The sequence below is a fragment of the Ornithodoros turicata genome, unplaced genomic scaffold (assembly GCF_037126465.1).
Source record: "Ornithodoros turicata isolate Travis unplaced genomic scaffold, ASM3712646v1 Chromosome16, whole genome shotgun sequence".
Taxonomy (NCBI): domain Eukaryota; kingdom Metazoa; phylum Arthropoda; class Arachnida; order Ixodida; family Argasidae; genus Ornithodoros; species Ornithodoros turicata.
This window is the reverse complement of record NW_026999320.1, coordinates 1,177,915-1,194,970: the sequence shown is the minus strand read 5'-3', so window position 1 is coordinate 1,194,970 and position 17,056 is coordinate 1,177,915. Positions and strand designations below refer to the sequence as shown.

General features: G+C 45.9%; 1 protein-coding gene across 2 annotated transcripts in view; it reads right to left on the bottom strand.

The window, feature by feature from the left end:
* The window catches only part of LOC135372616 (uncharacterized), a 71,343-nt gene that overhangs the window by 39,441 nt on the left and 14,846 nt on the right, over positions 1-17,056 (bottom strand). The window contains exons 3-5 of one of the 2 annotated variants that reach the window (XM_064606136.1): positions 10,120-10,241; positions 5,862-5,900; positions 3,424-3,468 (exon numbers count right to left, since the gene is read on the bottom strand). In XM_064606136.1, coding sequence (XP_064462206.1) covers positions 3,424-3,468; positions 5,862-5,900; positions 10,120-10,241 — 206 coding nt within the window. The remainder of the gene's footprint in view (positions 1-3,423; positions 3,469-5,861; positions 5,901-10,119; positions 10,242-17,056) is intronic. The other variant, XM_064606137.1, reaches the window with a different exon arrangement.

The following is a 17,056-nucleotide window of genomic DNA, read 5'->3' as shown; positions in this document are numbered from 1 at the left end:
CTTCACACACGACACATTGTAGGTTAACGAGACTCCAGAATGATGTCCCTCCAGTATGATGTCCTCCTCCCCATTGACTGAAAACATCTTTCTACTACTTTGCATAAGGGGAAGTTAGTACAAGAAACACACACATTCCTTTTTTGAGCAAATCAGTATTCAGAGCGTCACCATACTCTGGTGGTCCTGCAGTGCATTACGTGGTACAGCACACAGTGTAAAAATTTAACCGTAGAACATGTCCCCCGTTCTAATGACAGTCTTCTCCAGTTTTTCAAACTGCCATTTCCCACAGTGCTTTATTGTATGTCACAGCATTTCTAAATATTTACTGTAGTTTACCGGTTGTAGCAGAAAAAAAAAGATACTGCTGTTTCCGATCACAGGACGCAAGCCATAACTGCTATACGGCAACAGTACACGCTGCTGTCTAGCAGTTCGTGTTTGGACATGGTATGGTGCATGCAGGGTAAATTCCATGGTTAAAATATCCAAACGTGAACAACCGTTAGATTAGATGATGTAGAATGCTGTGTAGTACAGTAAAACCTCCAAAGTCGGACACCTCCCTACCTCGGACAACTCCCCATGTCAGACAAGATTTCATTGCACGGGCAGGCTCCCATTGAAACTACATGGGGACGAAATTCTCTGTCGGACACCTCCCTATCTCGGAAGTAGGACAGGGTTTTCCCTGCTAAGTCGGACACAACCCTGGCCAAATGACCTCAATATCGGCCCATCATTGCACCAAAAAGACCCAAAATGAGCCAGTGGCATTGACTTTCGCCCCCTTTTTCCCCTATACAGGTCTCAGCATTTTGTTGCTTTAGTTTTGCGAGTCCAAAAACAAGTGCTGTCTGTAACAAGTGCATTGTAATTCTTCGTGTAAGTACTTGTCTTCGGTTTGTCTAGAGCCTTTGAACGCGCACTGCACCAAAGCAATGAAAAGCGGGCTGACGCTTCAGAGACAAGTCCTCGGTGCTCGAAAAGCTCCAGAGGTAATGGCGTTGAGTGGAATCTGAACGGAATTGAATCTACTAAAATCAGTAAAAAAATATCAGGGAAGAGTGGGTAGAGCTACCACTACCAGGCACCACCACCAGGTACCACTAAGGACCATAAATTGATGAACGGGGACATTTCGGGCAACACAGCTGTGATCTTTTCCATTTTTTGTTTCCCTCAGATTCTGTAATCAAACACCTCTATAAGTAGGACACGCTTCGGCTGCACCGCGGGTGTCCAACATAGGGAGGTTTCACTGTATTTATGTCCCGTGTCATGTGACCAAAAAGAATATGTGCTTCTGCTCATGCTGCACAGCACAGGCGAAATGAGCTGCATGTGAGGATAACAAGATGAAACCCGAGGCGCGGAAGAAAAGGCATGACTTTACGATCTCTGTGTCAGTTGTTTTATGTTGTAATTGCGTACCAATTCGCCTGTACCTGAGAATAGGTTTGATGCATTGTACACGCACCTTAGACATGCAGTGTGTTGTGAGTTGTGATAGTAATGCCACTGCCAATTGAAAAATAATGCCCCAGGTGGATTGTTTTGGTACAATCTTGAACTAAGCATACCAAAGGGTAGGTCATCTGCGTGACAGGTTTACCTGGAAGTAAGAATGTAAATGTAAGTCAATGAATAATTAACATTATCAATATACCGCTGCAGATCATACCAACAATAGCACACAAGATGCTCCGATATGTTCTGCAGGAATGTCTCTGTACTCACAATATTAGTACAGCAGCTACAGAAAGGCATAAAACAAGTTTTTGTATACATGATACCACTTCAATGCAACACAAGCTTCTGCTGCATTGCCATAACACAACAGCGGACAGATTTACCTTACTTCACCTGAGAAAAAAGAATGTACTGTTGCACACATGATGCTGTTTGAATGTAATCCTGAAACGTCTCGAAAAACATAATTTATGACCGAAACACGTCCACTGAAAGATTTCGATTTACCTTACTCAAAACTGAGAAAAGGTATGTGCTGTTGCACACATGAAACTGCTTGAACTGCCCTTGAGTGCTGTGGAAGAACACCTTATTTGTGACCAAAATATAACAGCTGAGCCACCATTTTAATTTATACCTTACTCAAATTACACAAGATATGCTGCCGTGCATATGATACGATGATACTGCTTAAATGTACTGTGAAAGCGCTGGAGTAAGAACAGGTATGGTTGCTCTAAGCTTGCGAGCAACAGCAAGGGCATACGAACACAAGAAGTCGAGCACAAGCGATGCAATGCACTTGATTCATCAGAAAATGAAATGTCTCCGTACCAGGCGTCACTGTTCCGTCAACAAAAACAGATGAACTTTGAAGGGGCGTCAGGTTGGCACTGGTGACAGCCTTCAGCTTGAAACCCCGACGGTGATAGTTGAGACGTGGAGTGCAAGCTTTTCGGTGGTGCCAGAATGCCTGCGAAATAGGGCAATTCCAAATCGGTACTGAGAATACACCCGCTGGGGCCTAATCTTTAAAGCATGAAGCAGTAACTGACAGATAGCCTATTTTTCTTTTCTATGTGATGGCATTTGCACCGCATGACTGACTCTTTTGACATTACGCGTCTTACCTTCATCTGCTGCCTAGTCCTGCTCCTGCAATCTCCTGCTGCAGATAATGTTGGCACAACATCCCGGACGAGACATCTTCGGCTCCTTGTGAAACAAGTTGCGCATTGCTTCCGTAACATTCGTATGAGCCAAATGAACAGATCAAATCGCTGCTTTCGAAAGTGGCACCCAGTCGGGGTTGTAACCGATTGTTGCAGTCTTTCTTCTTTCGCCTTTCAGAAAGTTGTGATTTGAAACATTGGAACTGCATGCTTAAGTGTTCTTGCAGACGGGAGCAAAACGCTCACGCATTCTCGGCACGCAGCACAGAACACGAAACACATCAGGAAGTATGTACTGGCCTAGCAAATGCTTTGCAGTCGAACGAAGCAAAACTCACGTTCCTCGTAGGTTCAGTGAAGTCCAGAAATATACTGGCTCCCTAATAGCGAACTGTTTATCACATCCCCAGTGTCAATCTGCGCAGCAGACGGTTCGGCAGAAGAAACTGGCCGGCTTGGCGCAAGAAACCAAGCCAAAAGTCATGCCAAGCCGGAGCACAGGCAGACCACGAATGTGTCGTCGACACAGGGTTTGCGGGCCACAAGACGGAATGTCAGTGAAACTAAAAATTCACTTTTTCGAAAAACCGCGAGGAGTTTGGGATAACTATTTTGATATAACTATATATGATATGGGATAACTATACTATCAGTGTTCCCTTATGAACCCATCGTGTGAGTACCTTTCCATTCTCTAACACTCGAAAATCGGCGTAGCTGAGCTTTAAAAGGATTGGGGACTTTCGTTTGATCAACTTCCATAACAAAGCCTTACCGGTAGTCTCGGAACTGTTGGTGCTGTTGCCAGAGTCCTGTTCGGCTGGTAAGGGACAAGACAATAGGGAGTTTTAGTACATCGGAAGGAGTCGACGAAAACGATACGCTAAAACATGCCGTGAAATCCAAGCTCAGCAATGTGTCGTCAGCGAGTTGAAAGAAGTTAAGTGAATGACATCTTCCGGAACCGTTATCGTGAACACCTTCCGATCTACGAAACCACACTATTGTTCTCAATGCAGCTATTACTTTCTGAGCTGTTCTTAAATGTCGGCAACCAATGAGAATTGACAATGTTGCGTAGCCATGCACGCAGTGCACGTCCAGATAAGAACGCTGTATTGTGTTTAATCCCTTGCTAAAGAATACCGCGCCCTTCACTGTAAGACGCCCCAATATGACCTTGCAAGCTCCCGCACGATAGCGTATTCAAACTGGAACGGAATAGAATATTCTTCCAGTTGCAAACCTGGAGAAGACGTTCTCAGTCAGATGTGTTACAAGATGCACTACTACTATACGTATTGTCATGTGCTGACTGTATTAAAGCTGCGCCCACGTTCGCATGAATATTAAGGGTTCACGAATGTATTAAGAATTCATGGTTACGCAGTCCTCCATCCACTGCGTGCCACAAAAAGGTTTGCATTCACCCATTCTTTTACGGTGGAGGACGAGGCGAAAGACCCACAGATGCACCAATTGAAAGTATCGCGGTATCTCTACCATCGAAAATTGCTCTCCATTTGCAATCGTATTCGTCCTCCTTTTCCAATACCATCGCCCTAGCGCTTCCTGCGATTACCCTCATGATGACCCTCATGATGATTGATGTGCAGACTCCACAGCCTTTAGGTATCTGGCACTTGGGTCGGTCACAGAGACACGTCCATCTCAAGCGCTCTCCCCGTTGACCGCACCGAAACCCTCCTTCTAATAGAGCAGACTCTGCTTCATGTGCGAGATTATTTCATCCTTCCAACGTCTACGTGGGAACTCCTTTAAGCAATTTTCTCCATTGCACAACAGCAGCTACAACGTCCGTATAATGTCGTGCGTAGCTTCTGGCAGTTACTGCGGCCACTAAAGTGGCAGTAAAGTGACTGCTGTTATTCAAGATTGAAGCGCGAATGAGAAGCTGGCGTCTCACTGGTGTCCGCACACGATTTCCGGAGATGATTGGACACCCTATCCTCAAATCTGTGTCGCGCCTTTCAGGAGGAGAGATGAGGAAACACGGAAATTTCGGTCTCCGCGTTTAAGTCACGAACGACACAAGGATGAATACACAATTGATGCAGAATACGTAGGGTTCTTCGTTTTCGGGTTTTGGGATTTTTCAAATTCAGGGGGGGGGGGGAATCGGGTGCTATTTTCACAGGAGAACCAGGGGAGAAATCGGGCGCTTCAAACTGTTTGGTATGCCATCGGGGAATTTTCGGGTGAAACGAAAGGCATATGAAACAAGCCGCAGCTGTGATACTGGGACGACAAGCAAGAATATTTACATTCCCGCTCGGAACTGGGGCAGTGAATGGCCGTGGTATTCAAACACTTGTCCGAGCTCCACAAAAGTTCGTCGTTTTTTCTCCTGCAGGAGGGGATTATAAAAGGAGGACAAATAGGTTGTCACAAATAGCTCTCTTTGCTGATATTATGATTCAATTTTCCGAGGATTTACCTACAACCACAAATTGAAGGACCCCAAGGATTTCGGGTAGATATCGGGTTTTACCCGAATTCTCGAAAACTTGTTCGGGGGGGGGGGGGACTATGGGGAAAAATCGGGTTTAACCCGAATACGAAGAACCCTAAGAATACGGTAGGTGGATAATCCATTATTCGAGAATGATTAGACGATGTCAAACGATAGTTTAAGTGGGGAGTCTCTGCAGATTACATTCGCGCATTACGGTCTTGCTCCTTCGTCCTTCTCTATTACTGGGAGATCTGTTATTTTATCGGTAGAGTACACGGTTTAAGATATGCTGGTAATGGATGAACGACCTTATTCTCCAACGCTCAAGAAAGAAAGGATTACAGAAAGTCGTCGTGTCTGCGATGGTGCGCTCTTGCCCCATGTGACTACACACACGACTAAGCGAAAGTCTTGCTCTGTGATATGGTTCAAATTCAGCAAGTGGACAAATCGATTCCTCTTTCTTTTTGCAATAGAACATCATTCAGTAGTTTGTTTTGGAATTTGGCACATTTGCTTTGCGAACATTGTGTCGCTTGGCTTAATGTCACACCTCTTTCGAGAGAATGCCAGCCTTGCCATACAACCAACCTGCAACAACGGTCTATGATGCTTTCATGACTTTTTCCTAGGAAATCGCCGTAACACATTAGCTTTCGATCAGGTGGATTTGTCTAGTTATGGTAACTAGCTATTGCTCAGGCTGGCTTCTACTTACAAAATGAATAATTACTTACTGGTTGTAGTAACCGCGGCGGTGGTGGTGGTGGCTTTCGCTGTTGGAAAGAAGAAAATCTGTCACTGATTATGTACTGTACAACCACATCGCAATAGATCCTCTCTATATCACAACACGCTTATCTGTTGTCATCTGGTCTTCGATAAAAGTAATATATTAACGTGTCTGTTCTACCACTTGTGCGTTTAAATAACCAGTAACTCATACAGCTATCGTGCCACCTTAGCACAAGTACGCGTACTACGTACGTAAAATATAATTTTGGTTGGCGCTGCGGCTTGTTGGGCAACGCATAAAATGAGCTACTGCAAAATAACGATGAGCGAGGGTGGCCTACAGAGCACGCCCAATGCTGTGAGCCTCACAGCTTTAAAAATGTTCGAGGATGTCGTGACGCGTCATGGGCTCCAGCACGTGAGCAGTGACGTACAGAGGCATAGCTCAAGCATGTATAGGCGGCGCGTGAGCCGAGAAGGCACAGAGCCCCTGCTACGTCACGCGGGTCTCCTCTCTGTCGGCCGCGGCTGCTGTCTCAGACTGATTTTGGAAATTCGATGGCGTTGTGACAATACACCGCAGAGCGAAAATATTTTGCGTGGTGACTCCTGGTGGACAGCTTCACAGGTGAGGCAGGGTTTCAAGCCATGTTACATGTCCCTTCCATGGTCATGAGAGAACTGATGTTCTGAGGCTGGAACAACAAGAAAGGACAAATACATACAAAGTCTCAAATTGTGACTTTTCAATGACTTTTGGGTGACTTTCATCTTTCATCGTTAACTTCCATGCTCCTTTAAAGCCACGTTTCTATTGCCGTGAGAACGGCGACTGGAGAATGGCGAGACTGTCTACACCGGCGTTGGCCGAGATATACGGATCCTCCTCTTTTTCGCTTTGATTGGTTGGTCACTGCCGTCCGGGGTCGTCAGTCGCACGAAGAACGACTGCACGGACGGCGCAGGATAGCTGGCCACCACTGAATGACCTTTCTGCTACTCCGGGTGCCGCTGTGGACGTTCGCCCGGGAGTAGGAACGTAGCTTACGGCTTCTGCTGACATTGTTCGAACGGGCATGTTACTGGCATTTCCTTTTATTTTCACTGGTTGTAAACAGGCCACGCAAAAACGAATAAAGAAAGTAAGTTGTTGAAGTCTAGTACCGGTTTCGAGGCTTACGAGCGCCCCCCCCCCCCCTAAGGAAAAGTCCACTGACAAAGTCAGACAAATAGGACTGATTATCACAAACATGTGTAGACTGTTACTGTAGAAGGCACATTGATGTGCAGCCTCTCTCGAACATTTTCTCCCTCGTTACTGGGCAACAATGCTGGCCCTGTAAAGGCTTTGCTATCTTTAACAAATGTTCCGAAACTTACGTTTCCATACAAGAACACAAACTACATGACATGATCAGGCAGGAGGCTCTCCCTTGTGCACCTCTCCGTCCGCTCGCTGCTTGGGCGAAGATATCGACAAATATTTCCTTGTGCCGCTGACAAGCTTGCAGAATAGTTGGCGCCCTGTGGTACGCTACTATAATAGTGGACATGCTGCTCGGGGTAGCTGTCACAGGTAGTCGTAGCTCTCTTTCATGAGCTCTGGGAGTCTTCTTCCCGGAACATTTTTTGTAGCGAGGTGAAGTAATATTTTCGAAACAGATAACGGAGTTGCTGAAGGAATACTGTGGTCAACGGAACTCTGCTGCTTCGCCCGCCTGTGTGTGTAGGGTAGTGAACAGCAACTGCTCTGCAGCTTTTTAATGGGGTAACATTATTGGGCTACCTCCTCGGAAGTTCTTGTCTCCCCCAAAAACTCAGCCGAGAAGATACATGGCGCCGCGGGAAACATGGACGCAGAAACGTTCATGACACGGCATTCAACGTGACTCCTCCACTTTTCCCGTATATAGGGCCCGCGTGCGGAGGGTCACTTAAGAACGCGTTCGTGGCGTGGTATGACTGTACGTGTGAAAGTGGAGCGCCAGGGCACGTTACAGGCGGGACCTGTCATGTTCTTCATCGAAGCCAGATTACTCAACGACAGAGTAACTGTGAGAGCCTGATTCAACAGAGGCTGCTGTTTTCTGGGTCAGTGCTTTTGCACAGGCAGTGTCCTGCTTCAGTCGGGGCCCAAGCATACCATACAGAGTGGCAGTACCTAATTGACGTTAACCCTGGACAGTCGATCAGTCAAATGAGTCGCCAGCAGCAAGCTGAAGGGTGTGATAGCGTTTACAAATCACGGAACGCCGCTACAAGTGGATCACTAGCGTACACTCTTCACACACTTCTCCGCATAGCACGCTCCTAGCCAACCATCATCTCCAATGATATCGTTATCTGCCGTGGTATGTTGAAAACAGGTGGCGCACGTCTTTTCTGTGACACTTATGCTGTTCATAATTGTCACAAAAAAGGCATACGCCTGCCGTTTTCAACAAATCAGAGCAGTTAACGGTATCAGTATAGATTATGGTTGGCTAGGAGCGTGCTATGTGAGAAGAGTAGTTGTGATATTCGACAGCGTCTTAAAATTACGCATTCGAGGCATTTCGCACCGTCTTCACTTCGTCGAAAGAATTTCCAGACTTTGCTGACGTTGCGACGAGTACATCCAGGGGGAACGGCATTGGAATCTTCTTGAGTCCTTTGACATTAACTGCACAGCAATTATTTGCACGAGACTAATCTGAATACCAGAAAAAACATGCAGCGTAGAACACGTGTAACGCGGATCACCGTTCTAGAGTAAATCAAACATAGTGACGTCACCTCGTATTAGTTTAAGGAAGCCGTGTTCACTACCCTTGACAACGTCGTAGTTGATGAGTACAGACCGTGTTGTAAGGGATCCGAGCAGCACTCATGTTGCTATAAATAGTTCCTCGTATGTTGTCGGGCTCAGCGGCGTAGCTTCGGAATTGTTCGAATATATTCGGTTTGAAAGGGTGTTCGACTCGATTCAAAATTCAAATATCATACTTTATATTCGGTTCGAATGTAATACCTAATTATTCGCTTCGATATCTGAAATATTAGAATATTCGCACAACACTATTCGATATTCACGTTTCTCAAATAAAAATTTGTGAAGCGAAAACCCAGCAACACACTTGAACTCTAGTCAGCAGCTTCTACTCAATCCAATACCCTTATGATTGCTCCGTTACGAAGGAACTGTTTGCGCGTTACCAGTTAAACTACACGAGTGTTATGTGATGAACTTCATATGGTGCCGTCGTATGATGACAAAGCAAAGATAGAAGCAGGTGGCAGATAGCAGCATGGAATAAGTTCCCTCTTGTAGTGCAGACTATGAAAGGCAGGCTTGGGAAGTAACTTGTGGCGGCCCGTGGACGACCAAAACGTGCCTGTGCTGCCGCGCGCTACTGCGCCTGGCAGCCAGTTCTACAGGCATCAGCCTTGCGTGAGACCACGCATCATCTGCCCGCTGGGGCATTCCATGATCGCGGTCAGGACTCATGTAGAACAACACCGTCTCCTCCACATTTGGTGACTCGAACAACGAACACCATGTTTAGCGTAACTCGGCCATTCACCATCCTAATTTTTTCAGCAAACCAGCAGCGAATCACCGTCTAGCAGGTAAGTCGCACCGGTGCCCCAGTTCCACCGGGGACCCACAGGGAGACCACAGCAAGTTCAATTTCCGGCGTCCAACTGCTTCGCGATGGACCTCTCCGCCACTTCTCTGGCGACAACCAGCATTCACGCTCCTGTACCGGTCGCGGTATTATCGCCCACTCAGCAACAATCACTCACCGCAACCCATACGCACTCGCTTAGCAACAATCAACGCACTCAGCGGCATCAGCAGCCAACGCAATTAGCAACCACTGAACCAGCAAGCACTCAGCTCTGAAATAACTGTACAGTTACTTCAGAATTTCATCTTCTACTTTCTCGATTCAGAAACTTGTCAGTACCTGTCGCTGATGAATATTGAATATCAAAGTTGCTCACTGAGAAAGGGGTTTAATTACACTTGCTGGCTGAAAGTGCAGTAAGTGATTATTTGTCATTAAAGATACTTGATAAGACGGATAAAATAGAACGCCCTCCAAGAATACACCTTCTGCGCACGATCTGAACTCATTCGGACCATGCCAACTGTGACACTGACGTACACATACGTATAGTCATATTTTCAAAGACACGTGAATAGATCTGGAACGCACAGTTTGCAATCGATAAATGCGGTAGGATAAAATACTAGCACTCAACGGGTGTACCTACCACTGAGCTTGAGAAAAAGGAAGATACCAGCCCCACCAACGACCAACAGGAGACCAACAACACCCACTACGGCGATTATGGTCTTCTGCGGTGACTTTACTTCTGTCTCATTGCGCTGAGCTCTGTAAGGTGAACCGCAAATGAGTTCGACGACAGTTTGAACACCCGTCATATAAACATGTAAATATATAAGTATAATAATATAAATATGTAAAGTTGTTGCCACTTCGAAGCAGGTACCCCACTGATTGGTTTTCGAATGCGCCAGCGTACTTGAGAACAAATGTTTTTCAAGCATTTCACTAACACACTGCTGGGCAACAGCTGGGCATTACTCCAGCAGAACGAAGGATAATGGATCCCAACAGCAGTCAACGAGTACTTGCATAACGAAAGAAAATGCCGCGATACCTGTAAATGCAAGAGCTGGTCTGTCAACTCAGTGTAAAATGATGTAGTTGTTCTAGTATAGCGTGTGCTGTGTTCTCAGCACTGGTGGTACGCATTTTGCATTGTAAAGCAAACACGTAATAGTTAAAAAATCAATATCACACCGGGGAGTAGTTCTTCGATTCTGAGCTATAGTGATTAAGAAAGATCGCAAACACTATTCATGTAAAGACTTCTGCAACCGCGTTCTCTTGCAACATTTTCTGAAACTAAGAGTCATATAGTGAACATGAAAGAACTGATGTTCTGAGGCTGGAACAACATAGAAGGGACAAATACATACAAAGCCTCAATTTGCCTAAGAAATTAACGATGAAAGATTCATCTTCCATCGTTAATTGCTTAAGAGTGAAAGGAGGATGAGCCAGAGAGAGTGGCTGGTTTGTCCCTTCAGATGACGCACCCTGGAAGTCACTGAGAAGGCGTGTTAGCTTAGCTCAATTGGTAGAGCCCTGGACCGGCAATACAGAAGATGTGGGTTCGAGTCCTACAGCTGGCTAACCTTTCATCATATAGTGAGTCTGCATTTGACGACAAAATGAGGCTAGCAAATCATTAACCTGTGAAAGAAAGTTACGTGAATAACCCACTCTCGAACCTACATAGGAATTGTAGATTTCGAATATCCTACTAGGATGAATTAGAGAAAGTGCACATGAAATTTGGCAGGCACGGATGTCAGTCGGTAGCAGACGTCACAGTGCATCATACAATGCATCAATTTTCTCTATTATGACTCATGCAGTATACTAGACATTGTAGATTGTCTGTAAGTACATGAAGAGGAGATGTGCCATAACGTGTGCAAAGTTGCAAGACGAATAGAATTATTATTCGCATTTCTAACGTATGTCGCGTTAACTATGCTCGACATTATGCTTCAGTTACGAAGAAAACTCTACGCACACGCATTACGCACACTACTAACATTATGCTTCAGTGAGCATCCTGCTTTTGTACGTTCATCGACTCCCATCATATATACGCAAGATATTCCCAAATTCTGATTTTTTTATTATTTGCAAACGGAAGTCTTATGTTCAGCCTTGCCGCGCATACTGATTCATGATATGAAACTGTCTAAGTGAATGGCTCCCAAAGTGTGGTCCGCTAGACCCATGGGGATCCACAAAAGTGTTCGTGGCGACCCCCGACGATTGAAGACAGCACGAAAACCGCACTGGCGAGTGCTGGTCACGTCATCTTTGAGGGGTGATATATTGTACGACTTTATACGATATATCGTATAAAAGAGGCTGAAGTTTACTACATTCGTATTTCTTGTACGGCGGTTCATTGTTTTCTTTTTCTTTTTATATCTTCACGTTCCTTACTTATGCCAACATGAATCGTACATAAGGGGTACTCGAATGAATTATCAGTGGTTTTCAGTTCCGACAAAACGAGAAGTTTGCGAAACACTACTGTAAGTGACACTGACCCTCACCGCCTCAAAGCTGTCTCAAAGAACGCGCTTCACATCTTACACTATGTATATTTTTTTCAATCTCAAGTACTTCATACATGTACATTGTGAACATTTACTCCGCCACGAGGATCTTCCCCTTTCAACCCAGCGCGACATTTTTTATAGACAAGTGAATTCGTTCTTAACTTTATATCTGCATTTCGCTATTCAACGTATATTACTCCGGAAGCATATTACGTTTTATGACCCAAATGCTAGTAAACGACACCGCATCTCGCGAGGAGAGACCATCAGAAACTCGTTGTTCTGTGATATTAGGAAGTTTTAGAGAACCGTAAGCGCCCCACGACTCCGACTCCGTAACGTAACTCCGTTAACAAATCAGATATTGCAATGTGACGTCAGCCATTCCGTTTAGGCAATTGACTTATCATAAGACATCTCATGGATGATATCAGGTTGCTGATCTCTGATTGACTGACAGCGATACAGAGTCGGAATCGAAGGTCGCGTACGTCTCATACTCTTTCTGATTTCTTGAATGTTCCCTTATGTATTGTCTATCATTTCTGCAGTCTTTTACCAATATCCTCACTCGTATTTTCGTATATCTGTAATACGTATCATGCCTTTGCTTTTATGCCCTCGTTGTTTAATATGTGCATTTTATTTCGGCATAAGTAGTCTATTCCCCTACTATCCTATATATGGTTCCGACAGTTACATGTGTATCATGTAAGCTGTGCGAAAATTCTGCAGGGTTCTTTGTTTTTCTTTGCAGATTTTTTATGAAAAGCAGTGAGAGAAGCATTTATACCACATTCGCAGGCGGGTTATACCACCAGGCGGATTTTCTATCGAAAAGCGTGATAAAACTACGAAAATACCAACCTAAAATAGATTAATTAGATGTTTCGGGAAAATAGGAGATATCAGAATTTGAGCCTGTCATTATTTAAGTCTACCTTCTTTTATAAAAACCCTGAAACGAGCACATACTTTGGGATATAAATCACCGAATTTTGTTATGCAAGTGAGCCGCAATCAGACCTACGCTCTTCTTGAGCACACAAACAGGCATATGCTTGTCTCACATGATCCGTTTTTGGTCACAGTATTGCTGCAGTCAACAGGCACGTCCCGCACCTATCTCCCAGTTGGCATCAAGTCTTGGATAAGCGATGACTCCAGAAAAGAGCTCGAGGAAAGAGTGCAGCAAATACGGAATAATATCCATTGAAACACAATGCTCTATGAAATGTGATGAACCACCGAAGGACCTCATATTGATTGTGCTGTGTGCGCAACTGTATGTGTGTATAACTGTCGGACCAAGAGTGGTCAATTTAGTATGATGCAACAAACGTTGGTGCCTGTGAAGTGTGATCTTCTGTAGCGATACAAGTGCGGTAAAACGGATCTTGCATGAAGATAAATGCTCGTTTCATGCGTCCCATCGTACGGAGATACAACACTCTCAACATACTGCTAAGGGAGGAACGTGAGCATAAGACACGCATATATGAGTCCCAGATCAATGCGAACATATTTTTTTGAAAATACATCTTCGGAGACGCGTCTTTCCTTCACCCCCAACGTGAGAGGGTGAAAAATAACACTATCGCCTCTTGCGTCCTGGAAAAACGCTAAAAGAAAACAGAGAATGCAACCCAAGATAAGGGCAGTTCCGATAGAGTCGCCCGATACATTACTTTTCGTTTTGTTTTCGCAAGTTAAAGCTCATCTTCGACGCTTGACGCAGCACAGTGCACCTTCACCCTCTGACACTGCGGGTGAAGGAAAGACGCGTCTCCGAAGATGCGCAATGAAAAAAAAAATATTGTTACTTCACTGAATTTTTGGCGGACGATCTATCGCACGGATTTTTATTATGAAAACGGCTCTATCAGGTGACCAAGGCCCCAGTGTGTGCGGAAGCAACACTTGGGGTAGGTCTTGCTCGAAGATATGTCTAGTCAGATTGTACCCAAAGGATAAGCCGGACCTATCATTCAAGATGTACGCTGTACTGGACGATCAGAGCAACCGGTCGCTTGCCAGGCCGGCCTTTTTTCGATGTGTTCGGCGTGCAGGGATATGAATCCCCCTACATACTCAAAACATGCGCTGGGACAGTTGAGTCATCGGGAAGACGAGCAAGTGTATATGTGGTACAGTCAATCGATGGACGTGTACGAGTTCCACTATACCCACACTCATCGAATGTATGCAAATTCCCGACGACAGGAATGAGATTCCTACGCCAGAAGTGGCGCACCATCATCCACACTTGAAGAAAACAGCTAGTTTAATCCCACCTCTGACGAACGACGCTGAAATACTGCTTCTACTCGGCAGGAACGTTTTGCAGGTGCACAAGGTACGGCAACAACTGAGTGGTCCCAACAATGCTCCGTATGCCCAAATGTTGGAACTCGGCTGGATGATAGTAGGTGATGTGTGCATCAATGGGATGCGGAAGCCAGACCGTATCAGTACATTCACCACTACACTACTACAGAACGGCAGAGCGAGCACTTTTACTCCGTGTCCAAGTCACGTCTTCATCAAAGTGAATTTTGCACAAGGTGCTGCGATAGCCAACGTGACGCCGATGCCAGCGGGGTCATGCGACACGTTGTCGTACATCAAAGGGCTGGGTGACTCTGTGTTTGAGACATCGAAGGACGACAACAAGCTCGCTCCTTCGATTGAGGACAAGCAGTTTCTGGAAATAATGAACAAGGCATTCACCAAGGATGAAGCAAACAGTTGGGTTGCTCCGCTTCCCTTTCGCACAAGGAGGAGTCCACTACCAGACAACAGACAACAAGCGCGAACTCGGTTTGCCTCGCTCTGCCGTACCTTGGACAAAAGACCGGATATGAAAGAACACTTCTTTACATTTATAGGCAACATCTTTGCCAACGGATATGCTGAGTTAGCCCCGGAACGGCAAGAAGGAAAAGAAGTGTGGTACCTTCCTATTTTCGGCGTATATCGCCCGAAGAAGCCGGGACAGATACGTGTTGTCTTCGACTCGAGCGCGAAGTTTCAAGTGACATCCCTAAATGACGTCCTTCTCACTGGACCTAATCTGGGAAATCTTGTAGGAGGACTAATTCGGTTACGTAAGGAACTTTTCGCCATCACCGCAGACATTCAACAAATGTTTTACTGCTGCATCGTTCGTGAGGAGGACAGGGAGTACTTCAGATTCCTTTGGTTCCGCGACAATGACCCGAAGTAGGATGTTGTGGAGTACAGGATGTGCGTTCACGTATTCGGAAACAGCCCATCGCCAGCTGTTGCAACGTATGGGTGTAAGCGAACCGCCCTTGAAGGTGAAAGGGAGTATTGTACCGACTCCAGTCGATTTGTAAAGAGAGATTTCTATGTGGATGACGGGCTGATGTCCCTCCCTACCGAAGAAGCCGCCATCGATCTACCCCAGAGAACGAAGGACATACTGGCTGTAGCAAACCTGAGGCTGCACAAAATAGCCTCCAACAGCGTCGCAGTGATGAAAGGTTTCCCATCTGAAGAGCACGCGAAAGATCTGAAAGAACTGACTCTCCTCCGACACAAAGAAGCTTGGGCCTGAGTTAGAACATTAAAGATGATGCCTTCACCTTCCACGTTCCTCCCAACAAGAAGCAACACACCAGGCGGGGTCTTCTGTCTACAGTTAATAATTTGTACGACCCTCTTGCATTCGCAACTCCTGTCACTGTACATGGTCGGTTGTTGTTGAGGGAACTGTCCACCTTGACAGAAGATTGGGACGTCGAGCTACCACAAAGTAGTGAATGGGAAGTTTGGAGGGACTCTCTATCAGCTCTCGAAGATATCGAGATACCTCGTACCTGCTCTGGTACATCTCTCGCCACTGCGTGTCGTAAGGAGCTCTGTATATTTTCAGATGCCTCAACCAAAGCCATTGCTGCCGTGGCTTACTTAAAACTCACGGATGCTCGTGGTCATAACCATGTCGGGTTTATCCTCGGGAAAGCCAAGCTCGCACGGAAACGTGGACATACAATTCCAAGACTCGTGTTGTGTGGGGCTGTGCTCGCAGTGGAAATGGCGGACGTTATCATCAGCGAGCTCGACGTTTGCCTTGACGTCGTGAAGTTCTACACCGACAGCAATGTAGTACTAGGCTACATATACAACGAGTCCAGGAGGTTCTACGTATACGTAAGCAAAAGGGTCGAAAGGATCCGGAAGTCATGTCAGCCCAAACAGTGGAATTATGTTCCCACTGAACAGAACCCTGCCGACATTGCCACACGGGCAGCATCGGCTGATCGCCTTGCAAAGACAACGTGGTTAACCGGCCCTTTCTTTTTGTACAAGACAGACGACTCGGGCTCAGATTTCGAATGTCAAACGTTTCGATTGATAGACTCTGAGGCAGACGAGGAAGCTCGTACTGTGGTGACCACCCTTGCTACCAGCGTGTCGTCGCCGCGTCGGCTGCGTGCTCACAGATTCGAGCGGTTTTCGAGATGGACGATTCTGATTCGGACAATAGCGAATCGTCTGCACATCGCTCGCTCATTTCATTATCGGGGTGATACTGCATCGGTGTCGACACTGGCACACTTGCCTCGAGCCCCGGACTAATGAAGAACTTTCCGCTGCGAAGAAAGTCGTCTACATAACCGTCCAAGGCAAAATGTTCTCGAGTAAGATTCGATGCATCCAAATTGAGCACAGACTACCAACGGACAGCCCACTTTGGAAGTTGAACCCCTATATGGACGAGGATGGCGTCATTAGAATCGGAGGACGACTTCACAACTCGACACTTGACCAAGACGAACTGCACCCTGTCATCATGTCTCGTCGGCATCATATTACAACACTACTGGTCCGACACCATTACGAAAGTGTTGAGCATCAAGGCCGCCATTTCACTGAAGGTGCAGTCAGAGCGGCAGGATTGTGGATTGTGGGAGCAAAAAGCTGCATCGGCTCGATGATTCACAAGTGCGTCAAATGCCGCAAACTGAGGAGCAGACCTCAGAAGCAAATCATGGCTGATTTGTCAAC